The 16,825-nt window shown below is 42.3% G+C and overlaps 1 protein-coding gene across 7 annotated transcripts in view; it reads right to left on the bottom strand.

Moving 5' to 3' along the window:
• Nucleotides 1-16,825, bottom strand: part of HIVEP1 (HIVEP zinc finger 1) — a 134,413-nt gene that overhangs the window by 34,651 nt on the left and 82,937 nt on the right. The window contains exon 2 of one of the 7 annotated variants that reach the window (XM_079147901.1): nucleotides 4,731-4,900. The exons of the other annotated variants lie outside the window; for them this stretch is intronic. Within the exon in view, the coding sequence (XP_079004027.1) occupies nucleotides 4,731-4,869 (139 nt within the window). The 5' untranslated portion in view covers nucleotides 4,870-4,900. The remainder of the gene's footprint in view (nucleotides 1-4,730; nucleotides 4,901-16,825) is intronic. 7 annotated transcript variants of the gene reach the window in all.

Here is a 16,825-nt window from a genome sequence, read left to right as displayed (position 1 = left end):
TAAAGAATAATAGAAAAAAGATTTTCTATACTCTTTAATCTTTAAAAATGATGTTGAGAAAACTTTTTCATTGTTCAGTCCACTCTTTTACAAAATGACATTTTCCTGCTTGTTTTCCTTCCTCACAGTGCACATGGTGATAAAGTCAATGATGGCTTTATGTCGCTCACTACTGCCACCAGGCAAGTGGGCAAATGAAAAATGATGATCACCACGAAGAGTGGGCAGCTTCCCCACCCACCTCCACAAAGTCAGGGAGCAGGTGGTCATGGAAGTGAATGCCACCAGGCTAAAACCATAACCAGACAATGAGAGGCCCTGGGAGGGGCAGCTGGCACAGACACCACAGAGGGACCCCCATGACACCACAGAGCCCCATGCAGGACCTGTTCAACCAGAGTCCTGGCTGGTACGTAGTATTTCACTATGTTTCACAGAATTTTCTGGAATAAGCTTTCATTTTTAGATGTAGTTCTTAAAAAACGTTAAATGATGCCTTACAAAGAAAAATGCAAAAATTCAATTGATATATTTTTAATAAAAAGAATAAAATTTAATTTTGTACTTAAAACGAAGCAAAAGTGAAAATAAGGAAGTGCTAAATTTACCCATTTTTCCACACTAGAGACTACTCCCAAAAAATTCCCCTTAAGAATTAGAAAAACTTATATAAGTAGTTTTTTTAGCTATACATTTCTGTTTTAGATACAGACTCATCTCTCATATGTCAAAGTTCATAACATTTCCATCCTATTTGCATAGTTGTATATTCTTAGTTCTCTATGTGAATCTTAACACTTGACTGGTGTGATATGACAATTCTTCCCTTCAAAATGCTGCATATATCCTTAGTCTTCTGACAATTTGGTGTATTTCAAGAAAATTTTCATCTATTACATCTTCATACCTTTTTTTTTTTTTTTTTTTTTTTTGACTAAGGTTCTCCTCCTCAGGTGACTCAATCATGTTACCCCTTAGGATGATTTAAATTTCTTTACCCCTCCTGTCTGTTTTCCTTCTCCAATTGTTTCCTAAAGCTTTTCCCTTACATCAAGTAACTGAATTTTCGGGCCATTAAGCTCTTCACTGTTTCAAATTTATTGGTTTTGGATGTTCTAGTCTCATTTTATTCCCTTAGTTTCATATTTTTCTCATTTCATCTTGTTTTGTTGTCTCATATGAAATTTGAACTCTTGCTTTAATAAATCTATGAGCTCATTAAGGTCTGTGCTTAGAAACACACTTCTGTTCTGGGCACTATTTTCTTGAAGACTGAGTTTTTAGTTTCATCTTCTCCAGGCTTTTCCATCACCTGAGAGCACAGAAGGGCACGGGGTGGCTTCAACTGGGAACATGTCTGTCTTTTTCCGACTTTTGTTCTTTCTCCCAGGGTTTTATTGGGTCTCTTCTGCTTAACGAAGTCTCTCTCCTTGTTTAGAGATAAAGGCCTCCACCACGGGCGCTCGGGAGGGAGGAGGTAGTGGGATGACCTTAGACCTTGGATCGTGGTCTAAACTCTGAGACATCTGTTGGGTGGGGTTGGGGCTGGAGAGGATGGTACGGGAATGAGAGATGTTCTCAGAGGAAGGGGCTAGGCACATGTGAACATCACACTGCCACTCTAGAGGGGAAGGGGGCAGGCTGCATGCCTCTGTTGATTTCCACTTTCCATTCCTTGATTCTCAAGATTTGGGACTGCAGTACTCAACATGGCTGGCCTGACCATCTGACCAGAAATTAGAGATAGACACCTACTCTTTGGAACCAATGTCCTACAGTAGGAGGGTACAGACTCTTGGGCTTTCAAAGAATGGTGTTTTTAAACTCACCTGAATCTTGATTAATTTCAAATCAATCTAAGAGTAGCTGGAACTGTCACTTCTCTACAGATAAGACTTGGTATGCATAAGTTTTGTAGCTCCATCTACAACACCTGGCCTGCAGTTGCCAATGGCCCTAGAGTTCAAAGCATGTATAGAGCAGAGCACCTGGAGGCAGAAACACAACTAAGAGGAACAGCTGTGTGCCTTTGTGTTTATGCTTCTCCATGATTCTAAAGGCAATCTGTTGCTTTGTGGCCTGCAGCGAGAATACATCAGTATGAGCAAAGAGAAACACAGGGAGGCCCTGAGACCAGTGTGGGCCCCTCGATGGCAAGATGGTGACTGTTTACTGTGCTCGACCCACCAGCCTGTGCACAGGCTGCCCTCTGCAAGGATGCTGCCCCTACCACTCCATGATTCCAGAAACACTGGTATTCTACCCGAGTTTAGTACACATCAGGGATGAAACAAACTCCTTGCCTACACAGGGATAATGTGCAGTCTGACTGCAAAGAAAGGGGACCAATTCAAAAGAAAGTCAGTGCACTGCTGCAGACGTACTCTCCAATGTGCTGAACATCAGGCAGAAACTGAGGCACCAATGGTTCAGAAATCCACGTACAAGAGAAGAGCAATGTGGAGTGCACACGCACTGCCAGCCAGTGCCATCACGGATTAAGTGGCAGCACACTTCCGGCTCAGGAAGCCTCCAGGGTTGCTAGGAATGACAAGGAACCTTCTTAGTGCAGGCAGCAGCCTCCGGGTGTGGGTAAAACCCTGCCTTGACTCAGGCGGGTCTCTTCAGATTTACTCAGATACACACTGTGAGACCTTCAGAAGCCCGTGGGCCTTGGGGGACATAAGAAACACTTCTCTTCCCGCAGTGGGGAGCAGTCTGGGTCAGGAATCGAGAGCTCAGAGGCAGGGAGGGAGCACGGGAAAGCTTTATCAGTAGTTTGCCCAGGCCTCAGGTAGCGACAGGCGCCGCTTAGCTGACTCAAGGAAGCCGAAGATGCTGCTGAAATTCCTGGCTTTATATGGGAATGCTGAGCTAGTTTAAGAGGGAAAAGAGTCCCTCCGCTTTCACAGCACCGAACCTCCAACTCAATATCCGTGTGTGGAATCGTAAACTGTAACTGGAAATTCAGGACAAGTAATTTTCAACAGGAAAACGGTTAGGCTGATTATGGCACAGTCACTTACGATGGCATTACACAACCATCTGAAATAACTACCAGGTTTACACAGCAATCTGAAGATCATGAAACATGAGGTATACACGCACTTTTCTTTCCCTGGCGAGGTCTGGGCCAAGGCCCAGATCTACAAATGCACAGTGAGGGCTGGCTTTGTTGGAGTGAACATGATCAGCCAAGCAGGGGCAGCGGAGAGAAGTCTCACATCAGAAGCCTGGGTAATCGTGCATTGAAAGGTGTGCTGCAGACAAGAAGGAGCGACGGGGTGGGGCATCAGAAACAGCTGCCAACACCTGTGCTAGTCCAGTGCTCAGGAAGTCAGGGAAGAGCCAGTCTGAAGATGGAGGTCGTGTTCACCAGCGTTAAATACTGCCTTCAGATACACAGGATGAAAACGAACAAGAGGCCTGAACAGGGGTCTGCTGGTCCTGGGCACTGGGAAGTCATAGTTATCTCTGAAAACAGTTTCGGGCCCAGGGGCAACGCAATCACAGACCCGGGGAACTCTTTTTTGAGGAGGCGGGAGAAGCACCAGGTCAGCCAAGACAGACCATTTCCTGGGCATCTGGCCGTGAAGGAAATGAAAAAGAACAGGTCAGTATCGGGTGGAGGAGGTTAAGGGGAGACTTCTGCAGGGCAAGGGAAGGGTGGGTGTGTTTACAGAAGATGCAAAAAGCAGAGGGGGATGGAATACAAGGCCAGTAAGGAATAAATTAACATGCAATTAAGAGGTGCCATGGGGAAGCCACTACAAGGCGTGGGCAGCCAGCTGTGATGGAGGCCAGAAGCAGCAGGACCACTTTCTTGGAAGCAGCAGACCTGACTTGAGCCTGCCTGGAGGGCAGAGGGGAAGGACTTCAAGATAAGGCAACAGCACAGACAAGGCGTGCAGGAAAAGCACTCGAGACAAGACACACACAGGGACAACGGGAGAACCTTGCCGTTCACACACCAGCAGGCAGAGAGAGACTGGAAAGGATGGTAGGAGGAGGGCTTGAACCGGGCAGAGGCTAGGACTTACTGGACAAGAAACAAGAAACCTCTAACTCACTGCCAGTTCTTCCTATCCCTCCTGGAACATGATCAGAACATCTCCCGGGCCAAGCCTCCACGGTCACTTAGATGGTCCATCTCCTTCTTGCCCCTGGGGGTTGTGCTTGCCCTCTCCTCAAAAAGCCTTCCCTACCGGCACCTCTTTAAGTGCCCAGCTCATTTCAACCTTCAAATTACACCACGGTTCCACGCCGCCTCAGGTGATGTACCGGCTCGGCCCACTGCCCTCCTTACGATCACTGCGGAACACCTGTTCATCTACCTAACATGTCTTTGTCTGCCTTCTAATTAGAATACAGGAGCTACAAGAACTTCATCTTTACATATCCAGCTTTTAAAAGGTGCTCAAGAAATATTTGTTTATCTAAGAATTATTGACATAGGGCAACTTATTACTACAATCCATCACATCAGGAATTCAAATCAGAAATTCATATGACCGTTTTGAGTAAGGCTGAATGACATTTAATAAAAATCAACAACCTCCCTTATTTTAAAAAGTAAAAATAGATGAATCTGCTTCAAGATGTATAAACTTAAAATAATATTGCTCCTATCCTAAAAAAACAGCACCTCTCTTGAGCCCATCAGAAAGTGAGGGTCACACCAGGTAGGCACACACTCTGAACTCCAACACAGGATGCATGGATGGGCTTACCAGGAACAGAGCACAGAAGAACCAGGTGGCAGCTGTACAAATGAATGAGAAAGTTCCACCTCACACTGTCACAGCTGCTGGAGGTCCAGCATGGGCTGCAAGAGCTGGGCCTCAGACACCAGGAGCCCTTCACTCCCATGTTCTTTTCTGTGAGTCTGCATCCATGGCTCCTGTGGGGGAAGGACAGGCGACAAGAGAAGCAACCTCTGGTGGGTAGGTATGCAGGAAAAGGCATGAAGCCAGTCCCTGTCTTCAGGGATGCTTCTCTCATATGCAGCAAAAAGCCTGAAGCACTAACCTGTCAGGAAACAACCACAGGGCAGAGGTGGAAGCCCATAGCAGCTGAGGGAGTAGGAGAGGAACTGGCCTGGCCTCCCCAGGGGCAGGTGGCAAACACAGGAACTGCCCAGGCTGCAGCTGGACCAGGAGAACAGCAACCCTCTTGAACTAGAAGCCTGGTGCTGAATAAGAAGCAACAGAGGCAGACTGCGAGCAGACTGGAGCTTCCTCACTACTGATGGCACAGGCTGCCCACAAGGAGACCAGCACTAAGAAAGCCTCCAGCCCCAGCCACAAGCGCAAGGAAATATCAGTCATCATAGAAGAAATAAAAGCCAGTGTAATATGAAAATCCAAACCCAGCTTGTCTCCTCCCCTGATGACCCGGTAGAATAGTGTCCATTTCCAGCTATTAGAAACTATTCAAGTCAATATCTATTGCTAATAACCAAAGTTCAATACAAAATTTAAGGCATGCATGAGTACACATAGGAAAAGCAACCCACTGTCAAGAGGCAAAGCAATCAACACAAGCAGAACCCCAAACTCTAACTTGATCCAAATGTTGAAATTCTCAGACAAGGACCTATGATTAATAGGCTAAAGGATCCAGAAAGGTGCAAAACATGCAAACATGAATGGGAATTTCACTGGGAAGAGGGGTCAAATGAGAATGGAGGGAATAAAAGAGTAACAGAGATAAAGAAAACCTTTGATAGATTCAACAGTAGACTCACTGAAACTTCAGCTAGGCCAATAAAAATTAACCAAAAGAGAAACATGAGGAGAAAAAAAAAAAACAAAAAACACAGAAAAGAGAGAACAGAATAGCACATCCAAAAGCCACATGTCAACAAAAAATCAAGACAAAATTAGAAAACTAGGAAAACACGATAAAGAACGTGTTTCTTTATAATAGGCAATGCAAAATCGAACGTTAGCAAAACCCCTGAAGTTTGGGATGAGAGGCAAATGGCAAGAATCACTACCATTTTTAAATACTTTTGCAGACCATTTAGCCAATGCACTCAAAAAATAAAAAGAAATAAGAAAAGGTGGTTAAGAAGAAAACAGCTTTATTTTCTGATCATGATCTCCTAAAGAACGAAAAAGAAAGGACTGAAAATCTATTTAACCTAACAAGAGTTTAGTAAGATACCTGCCTACCAAGAACACACACACACACACTCATCTTTTTGCTTATTCCAAAAATAATTAGTCAGAAAATATAAAGAAAATATTCTATGATGGTAACAAAAGTGAAAAATTCCTAGAAAAAATTTAACACAAAGTATTAAAAACATACTAAAAATTTGAAAGATTCCTGGTATGAATAAGGGGGGGAATAAAGGCTTCCAAACAGAAACACACCAAACTCCTGCGGGGGGGTGAGGGGGGAATCAGTATTTTGAGGATGTCAATTCTTCTCAAAAGTCTGTATAAAATTTCAACCAATAAAAGTTTTGCTCTTTTAAAAATGTGCCATGACTGTTACCTTCATATGAGAGAATAAGCCTTAAAAATGAGAGAATAAAATTCTAAAAAAAAAAACCTTTGTATAGACAACTTCATGAAAAGAGAGTAAATGAATAAACAGTATTTTCTCAAGATCAGATCCATGGTTTAAAAATGAAATACTATAGAAAGACAATATATGAAAAAAGTGCCATATTTCAAAAGCTTGCCAACGGCTTTTAAAAATATGTGATTTAGGTCTCACATGAGGGTTGATAAAAGAAGGCAGAAAACCCAAGGGAGATCTGTGGAGCAGAGGAAAGCAGCCCGGGGAAGGAAGGGGGGAGGGGAAGAGGCAAATCCAGGGAATGTATTGTCCAAATTATCCTGTTACATTTTAAAAAAGGGGGTGGTAAGCAAACCCCCAAACCAAAATAAGTACAAAGATTCAATGTCAGAAATAAAACCACAGAAAAAACTGAAAAAAAAAAAAATTTAATTCATCTTGGTTTGGGAACATGCTTTCTAAAGCAAATAAAACAATTTTTTTAAACAAGGAAAATTAAACTATTTGCATAAAAACTAGGCTCTGGGTGTGTGTGTGTGTGTAATAAAGAGTGTGTGAGAGTGTGTGTAAGCTTTAATGCAAATACAAGTTGAGAAAAGTGACATATAAGGCAGAAAAAGGGTTGATATAATAAAGTATAAAGAACTTTTATAAGGAACTTCTGACAATGAAGAATCAAATTCAGACCTATTGTACAAGATTAAATAGAAGTAATAAATAAATTAAATAAACATAAGTAATATCAGCTTGAAGGCACTGAAGCATTGAAAAGGTAGTACGTAGATTCGCTATTGTGAATTATGCTGCTATAAATATTGAGGTGGCCTGTGTCACTGACATGTGCCGATTTTAACTCCTTTGGATATATGCCAAAGAGTGGAATAATTGGGTTGGTCAAAACCAACCTAGATGTCCATCATCAGATGAAAGGATAAAGAAAATGTGGTTTATATACACAATGAAATGTTAGTCATAAAGAAGAATGACTTTATGACATTCACTGGTAAATGGATGGATCTAGAGACTATCACACTAAATGAAATAAGCCATTCCAAAAAAACCCAAAGGTTGAATGTTCTGTCTGATATGTGGATGCTAACCCACAAGAGGGGGGAGGGGCAGAAGTTCGGTGAATTAGACAAAGGGGAACGAATGAAGGGAAGGGTGGGTAGGTAAGAACAGGAAAGACAGAGGAGTGACTCCGATGTGGTCTTCCTACGCACGTACATACGGATACAACACGGTGAATCTCAACATCATGTACATCCACAAGACCGGGACCCTAATTAGAATAACACATATTCCATGTTTGTATAAATATATCAAAATAGATTCTATTGTCATGTGTAACTAAAAAGAATAAAAACAAAGGAAAAAATCAAGACAAGGTAATACACAGTTATCAGACTAAGACAGGTGGGGATAAAGTCCAAAAAGATGAGATCAGCGTTCAGGCTCCTTTTGCCCAGGAGAGCTTGTCTGTCCAAAGAGCAGCTGAAAGGCTGAGCAGTTCCACTGATGACCCAGGGAATTTAGGGGAGTAGATGATGGATTCCTGAGCACACCGAGCAGGGGCCAGGGTGCAGTCCTTCACGTTTCCAGCTGGGAGCACAGTGGCCTCCATTCTGTAAAGCAGGAGGACTGATCTAGGCCAAGCTTTGCATAAACTGCACCCCACTTTTAGCACCCTCCAAAATCACAAATTCCAAAACCTCATTAAGATGATGATGAGCCTGTTAGTTCTCCTCGGTACTTGGCAGAAGAAAATTAACATCTTCTCCGAAAAAAGATATCAATTTAGGCTTTAAAATACTTGCATAATTTTTCAAATAAAATTTCCAAAGCATACTGAAAAATAACCAGGCACCTGAGAAAAAGGAATTCAACATAAAAGAATGAATATCACAAACAGATTTATAAAAGTCCAACATGTTAAATTAACATACAAAAACTTTACAGTAGATTTTTTTTAAGGATAAGAGAATTGAAAATTCCAGAGGAGAATTAGAAATTATAAAAACAGACAAAGCAGATTTGAAAAACCAAATATAAACTACAGAATTGAAAAATACAGTAAAATTTAGAACTTGCTGGATGGACTAAAGTTCAATTAGAACAATGGAAAAAGACAGTGAACTGAAAGATAAGTTAGAAGACACACAGAAGGCCAGGACACACAAGGATGGATGCAAATCCAGTAGGTTATAAAACAGACTCTTAAAAGTAGTCAGAAATATACATCAACAACGATAAAAACGAAGTGCCGTAAAGAAGCAATGGTTCGACTGACATGTGACACAAGGATTTACTTGAGGAAACACTGCCAAAGAAGAGCTTGGGGCTTCCACACCTATTGGAACACTTCTCAAGAATCAAAGTGAAACAGACATTTTCTAATAAGTGACACCTGAGACAACTTGTCACAACAGACCTGCACTGTGGAAAATCAAAGACTGTTCTTCAAGCAAAAGAAAAGTATCCCAGATAGGGAACTACAGACAAATGAAAAAGAGAATGGCTAATGCATGTGGGCAAATGCAAGTGGCAACGACTGTGCTGTTCTGAGTCTGAACTGTCCCTGAGGTCCACGTGTTGGCGCTGCTGGGCAGTGTGCAAACCTTCAGCGGGTGGACCTTGCGTGGGCTTAGGTCACCGACCATGCCCTGGAAGGAGGTGTGGATCTCTTCCACTCTTACTTTTGCTTCCTGGCTGCAGAGAGGTGAGCAGACTCCTCCACCACTGGCTCCCGCCAGGATGCACTGCCTTGCCACCTGCCCCAAACCAATGGAGCCGACTATCGTGGACTAAAATTTCTAAAACCTTGAAAATAATCCTTTCCCCCTGTAAATTGGTTCATCTTAAGTACTCTGTCATACGGACAGAATGAAAACACAAACTATGATAAATAATAAAGCATGAGGATTTCAAAATATATGGTGATAACAGCAGGTAAGTCCAAGGCAGGTAACTGGACAAGACCATGAAAGAGGGAAGAAGAACAGTCATGAACAGGCTTGAAACCCTGGCATCAGCGTAAGATTCAGCAGCTGTCTGTGATAGCGTTGCCCCTCCCCCTGCCTAAACCCAGAGACTAGAAGGGTTCTTAGGGCATTTAGTGAGCTGTACATTTCCCAACCAAAATCGATTCGAGGGCCTTGCTAACATTCCCAATGGAGCTATGTTGAAAACCAATCAGAAGATACCAGCTATCCTAAACCAGAAACCAGGCACGGAAAAGAAAAGCGAGAGCGGAATATAAGTGAGATCTGACTCAAATCCCATTCAAAGTAAGACAAAGAACCACTTAAAGGTTTCTACCATGCAAGATACACTGTCATTCAACTTTTACAACAACGAATACGTGACACAACACATATTAGAAACTGCTCAAAAGAAAGTCAAAATCAATAAAAAGTTATTCAAAATGAAAAAAGCATGCTATAAAAACAAAAATATCTAAAACATATAATGGGAGAATATTTTATTCTATTTTAATTGCTATGGTTTGGATACAAAGTATCCCCCCAAGTCCCTGTGTTAATGCGAGAAGGCTCACAGGTGGGGTGAGTAGATTAGGGAGCTATGACCTAATGGTCCCCATCTGAAAGGACCACTGTAGTGGCGGGAGCTTGGGCAGGTGGGGTGTGCGAGAGGAAGCGGGTCTCTCGCTTCCCTTGAGGACTCTCCTGGCGCCTCCTCGGGTCTGCTTCCTGGTGAGCAGTTCTCTACTGAGCCCTTCTGCCATGGTGTTCTGCCTCACCTTGGGTCCAGAGGAACAGAATCAGCCAACCGTGGACTGGGCGAGACCTCTGAAACCAACTGTGTGCCAAAATAAACTTTTCCTCCTCAAAGTTGTTACTGTCAGGTATTTTGGTCACAGCAACAAAAACCTAACAAACACCTTAACAACTTGAATAATATAAGGAATTCAGCTAATTATAAATAAAAATGACCCGAGGTGCAAACTGGAACCCAAGGTGACAATTGGCCTCAATCTGAGGAAGGCATCAGATACATGGTTCAAGATCTTGCTGTTCTCTTCTTCCCTCACAGAGGCTTAAAACTTTCAAGATACTTACAGATTAAACATTCCAGAATATTAAATATGAGGAAAGCTGCCTAACACAATTGTCTTAACAGGTCAAAAGGGAACAGGCCCGACAGGCCAATCCAGTCAGACAGCCATACAGGCAGCTGTCAAGCCAGAAACTACCCCATGCTTCCCACTCTGGTAGCTGGTTAGCACCTCTGCTCATTCTCTCCCCAAATGATCACTGCTCAGACGTGTCCTTTCCGTGGGGACCGGGACACCTGGCTCTGTCGCTCACCTGCTGTATGACTCTGGGTATGGTCAGTCACTGTGTAGTCATTATCTGTAAACTGCCAGTAATGGCGGGCTGAGAGCATTATGCGAGAGAGCACATGGAGCCCTGGGTCTGGTGGCCAGAGCTCCAGTTTTAATTCTTTCCTATTGCTACTGAAGATCATCATCACCATTGTTATACCAACTATCACCATCACTGGTAGAAACTGTAATACTAGAGCAAAACCGCTACCTCACTATTTTATCATGTAGTTCCTGTAATACTGAATGCTCCGGATTGACGTCGCTATTTCAGCGTCGGTAAATTTTTAATATTCTTCTAATAAATAATCAAAAATAATTTTTTGATTTTTCAAATAATTTTCTAAAAAGTTAACATAATCTAGATGATTCTTAGACTATGAAATTTGGCAAGTATTATTTAAAGCAGAGTGACATTAAAATAAAGAAAATTAAACTTATTTGGGCACGGTGGTGCCCGTCTGTAAGCCCAGCCACTCAGGAGGCCAAGGCAGGAGGATTGTAAGTTCAAAGCCAGCCTGGGCAGGTTAGCAACATCCTTTCTCAAAATAAAAAATAAAAAAGGTTGAGGATGTAACTCAGTGGTAGAATATCCCTGGGTTCAATTCCCAGTACGAAAAAATAATAATATTAGTAGTAGAGAAGAGGAGGAGAAGGGAGAGAGGGAGGAGGAGGAGTAAGAACAACAACAAGGAGGTAAACATAAAGTACGCTCTTAAGAAATGACAATGTAATAAAATTGGGTCAAAAACTATTTTTAAGTTAAATATTTTGCCTCTTCCAGTGCTCTGACTCTACTTTATTTAAAAGAACAGAGATGAGACAGTTGTTCAAATATATTCCTCTGTCTGTATCTTCAAATAACCCCTCTTGACAAGTTAGGGAGGTGGCTGTGAACACCTTTTTTCTTTCTTTCTTTTTTTAAATGAACTGTAAGTCTGATACGCATACAAATGCGCACACACACAGAAGGGTGTATTTTTGTTTTAAAGAGGCATTTCCAGCAGCATGATCTTGGTTGGCTTCCTCCTGTATGAGAATCTAATACAGAACTGCCTACATGGACTTCCCAGAGATATTCCTGGACTACTTGCCTGGAAAACCTCTGAGTCACTCACACAGTAACAGCTTTGCTTTGGTGACAGCCAGGTCTCCTCTCAGGGACAACACAGCACTGGAAGAACTTTCCCAGACCCACTTTTCTAGCTGCACTCCATGGTGGGTAGAACAACTACATTATTTCTGTCCTCATAAATTTACCAATAAGCAGTTTTATGGTCGGGATTCTGTGTTTCTTGGTGAATGATCCATGTGTGCTGGAGAAGATGTATATTTTGCATGTGGTGGGTGGAATGTTTAGGTCTGGTTGATTTAGAGTGCTGTTCAAATCTTCTGTTTCCTTGCTGACCTGCCTAGAAGATTCCATCAGTACACCGAAGCCCCTAGCCATTAGTGCCAACTTGTCCATTTAAATCTCGCTCTGTTCCAGTCAGTCTTGCTCCACGTACCTGGGGGCTCTGTGGTTAGGGGATGAATGCTGACAACAGCCACACCTTCCTGGTGGGCTCATGTTCCTAACATCATAAAATGTCTCTTGAAGTCTGGTTTGTATGATATCACTACAGCAAGAACCATGTCCTGAGACTGGTTATTTGCATTACATATATACAAATACATGTATGTGTGTATATATGTCTTTTTCTATCCTTTTACTTTCAATGTATTTGTGTCTTTGAATCTAAAATGAGTCAGAACATGCAGCACATGGTCAGAGTCAGTCTGACAATCTGCCTTCCAACTGGATTTTTAATCCCTTCACATTATCATCATTGATGTAGCTGAACTCAGGTCTGTTATTTCACTTTTTGTTTTCTATGACTCACTTTGTTTTGTTCCTATACTTCTACTTTACTGCTTTCTTTTATACTATTTCCTAAAGTGACATTTTCATTTCTCTAATGGTTACTTAATTATTTCCTTTGTAGCTGCTCTATGGCTTACCTTACATCTTAACTTGTAAAAAGCTCTTCAGGGTTTAACTAACCAAATTCCAGTGAGACATGGAAATGGTTTGTCTACACAACCTTATTCCCTTTTCTTAACATTTGTGTTATGTTTCACAGCTATAAATGCTGCACCCCAATAATACACTGTTATGATTATACTTCGTGTAGCTTAAGTCTTTCCATGATACCACTAAGAAGACTTCAAGCACATCCTTACAAGCATGTTGACCTTCCCATTACCGTTTCGCTAGGCATGCTGCCTGACTGACAAGCACCTGAGAGGAAGTGGAAATGCCAACTCTGCTCCTCAAGACAGGTTCCCTTTGGCTATGTTACAGCCAGGCTGGCAAGAAGGTAATGGAAAAGGGGCAATCGATGGGAGGTGTTATGAAATTAGTTACATTTTCTGTTTCAACAGCTTGCTCTCGTGTTGCATAATATGGCTTATACAAAATAAAAAAACCAAAAGATAAAAAATCCCAACATGGCCAATGAGACAGCTGACACTCCTAACAAAATCCAATGTTTTGATGTCATTCTGCAGGTTTAAGAAAATCACCTGGTAGAAGGCTGAGTGAGCCTCTGAATAAAACAGTTTACAAAATAACAGTCCCATTTACATTTTCTTGCTCCACTTTCGTGAGAAAGTGTCCAAAGACCTTAGTGACTTTTCTAAGCAAGTCCTCAGAGTGAACCACTTGGTGCAGTCTCTCTCCTGCCTGGCTGAACACACAGGACCCCACCAGGCGGTGCCGCTCCTCTGAGCCCCATGCACTGCAGAACTCCATGATCAGACAGATCGTGTGTGCAGGGATCTGAAGCCACCATGGCCAGGGGCATGAAATCCCCACTCTGGCCAGTGATACAAAGTGTCCCCTCCCCCAATCCCAGCTAAGGTGACTGGCACACCACTGATCCTAGTCAACAAGCAAAACAAACTGAACGTGAAGCTGTCATGAGGACAGGGAACTGTGGAAGCTCCTGGAGAGGCCCTCCTCCTGGGAAGGCTCCTGAGCTGCAGTGGAAACTTCAGAAACCTGGGGCCTCCACTCCCCGAAAATCACAGCCTCCTCCCAGGTTAAAAGATGTTATGACGTTACCACATAATGACACGACACTGAGAATAGTCCCAGTCCTCTTAATTAAATAAAGTCATGAGGAAAGACTCATTTGTAGCTGGGGAGTTGTCCATACGCTCTATTAAAGGCTAAAGAATGAAGCTTTTATTTTCGTTAATGTGACATAAGCTATTTGTATACATCACTGCACCAGATAATGTGAGGTACTGAAAGAAACAATTTACTTGAGATAAGCAATCTAGGTTACACAGGACAAATAAGTATCTATTTAACTACAGTGAGAAGCTAAAGCAGCAGCAGACACCATTTCCACCTCTTTCCTGTTGTGAAAGGACCCACCCTTTCCACCTGCGGTGCATGTAACTCCTGCACCCGCTGGGAGCTACAGCAGGTACAGGGATACCACCGTGGGCCAAGTACACCAGAGGGATTACGAGAAGACGCCTGTGAGGAGGGGCAGCGAGGGCTGAAGAGCGGTGCGCGGTGGAGGCCTGCTGGAATGGACGCTGCCACGCCAGAAACGCCAGCGCCCTCCCGGCTGTGCTTCCGGAGGCTGAACCCAGCACTGCCTGCTTCTCAGCCTCCTCCAACCTCCATCCCCACTGCAGCTGTTCCCCCACATCCACAGTTTCACTTCCCAAGGTGTCAGTTACCTGTGGTCATGACAGTCTAGGAAAAAAAAATCAAATGGAAAATTCTAGAAATGAACAATTCATAAGTTTTAAATGACTTCTGTTAAAGTGTACTATTACCATTGTCCTTTAACTTCTGGTTACTACTGTTAATCTCTCACTGTGCCTGATCTATTTTGACCTCTTTCAGAGGTGTGCATGAGACCTTGCACACGAGGTGCCTGGCCCCAGGGCCTGGGCGGGCAGGACTGCGGCACCAGGCTGTGCTTCAGTGCAGCTACACACGTCTGTGTTCCTTCCATTTTCTTGAGTCCTTGTCCCACCTTTCCCTGCTCATTCACAGAATCACATGTGCTGATTCCAAATTAGTTTTTGAATGAAATAATCTCATATCCCAGGCTTGATGGTCGGGGCAAAATTCCAGTATAACGTCCTGTAAAGTTTGATGCAGTTCTTACAGCCCACAAAACACATTCCAAACAGAGCTGCAGCAGAACAAAATCAGTTTTGGTGAAATGGGACTTGATTTCCTTATCTGTTCTGCTTTTAATTTTTAAAATTTTTATTTTCTAGACTTGCTCCCAGTTCTCTGTCTGTTCTCAGCTTATCTATCTCCCTCACTTCTCTTCTCCACTCTTCTCTCCTCCAATCGTACTCCTCGGGGCCATGTGCGTCTGCCGCCTGCTGAGGAGCATAGGCGAAGGCACCAGGCTGGGCTGGGGAGGAGGCCTGTTGTTTTCATCTTCCTTCTTGGTCCTACAGAAACAGGGCCACAGGGCTAGAGAAAACCCTAAATAAATGAATAGAAGCACACACACTCCTCTGGGTCACCCTGTAACATTTATATAGAAAATTCTACAGCATGTGGAATAAAGTCAATTTCCTAAGAACAGAAGGGAAACAAAACCTGGGCTCCCCATGGCTCTCCCAGGAACCCCAGTGAACCCACAGAGCTGATCCTTTGTTTTCCACAGTCCTCGGGGCCGCTGTCCCCATGCAGCTCAAATCCACACACCATTATCTTAATTACTCCTGCCAAAAAATGAGGCAGTCAACATAAGTACATATTTAACAGAATGGAAGATGAACAGGTTTTTTTTCAACATTTTAATTTCTCTAAAATCAGTATGCATCTACTAATCAAATATAAGAGCATTGTATCATAATTTGATTGGTCCTGACTTTTCCACTGCTACATAAAGTTACTGTGCATTTTATAATCAACGACACTTTTAATTCAATGAAATACCCTATAAACTGCACCAAAATGGATTTTTATGAATTATCCTTTAAAATTAAAATCATGTTAGCTACTTAAGAGTGACTATCAGCTGCACAGATAGGGATCAGTGACACTGTTAGGAAAGACTGAGGATTAATGCCTCCCACACTTCATAAGAATACAAAGTTCTAGGATTCTGCACTCAAACACAGTGAGAACAGAATATGTAAAGACATTTATTTCATATTAGTATATAAAGAATGTTTGTTCTCCATCATTATGCACATCATCTTTTATACAGTGACAGAGTCCATCTGAAAGGCAGCAATCATCTTGGGCCTTGGTATTTTTAATTCCCAATACTGATGAGGTTCACATATGATACCTTTAACTTATATCACACACAAATAATTAAATCAATACTGACTTTTCTATAATTAAAGCTCACAGAAGTCTTTGCCTACTACACTAAGAGAACACTTCACCAACCTGAATATTTAAATTTGGAATTCTAAGTAATATATAGTATGAGAAGGAGGAGAGGCCTCTTTCCCTTCAAAATAGAAAATCCCTTGCTGTTTTCCCAAGGGCAATTTGTCAGGCAGGGCTGCCAGTCTGCATAAAACCTTGAGAATCTCCCTGCACAGTTCTGATTTCCTGGTAATTTGGGCAAGGCTTGGGTTTAGGCTGGCGGGTTCCTTTAGGGTTTAGACTTTCTTCCCTTTTCCCAGAACTTAAAAAAAAAAAAAAAGCTGATGAAAAATAGAAATTTACTGAAAAATAAATAAACTAACAACTTTATAGGAAAAAACATGATGAATTTTTCAGGGCATTTCATATTAAATTGAGAGTAGAAGTTATACACACTGTTTTTTAAAGTAAACCCCCACTAGACATGTCATTAAAATTCATTGTTTCCTAATAATTAATTATTAACCCAAGGATGACTTCTCAGTAACATGTACTAACCTGGTTAGCACCAACATAATGCTAAAATAAAGAACTGCAGC

The sequence above is a fragment of the Sciurus vulgaris genome (genome assembly GCF_902686455.1).
Source record: "Sciurus vulgaris genome assembly, chromosome: 7".
Taxonomy (NCBI): Eukaryota; Metazoa; Chordata; class Mammalia; order Rodentia; family Sciuridae; genus Sciurus; species Sciurus vulgaris.
Note: the sequence above shows the minus strand (reverse complement) of the source record. Positions and strands in the feature narration are given on the sequence as shown.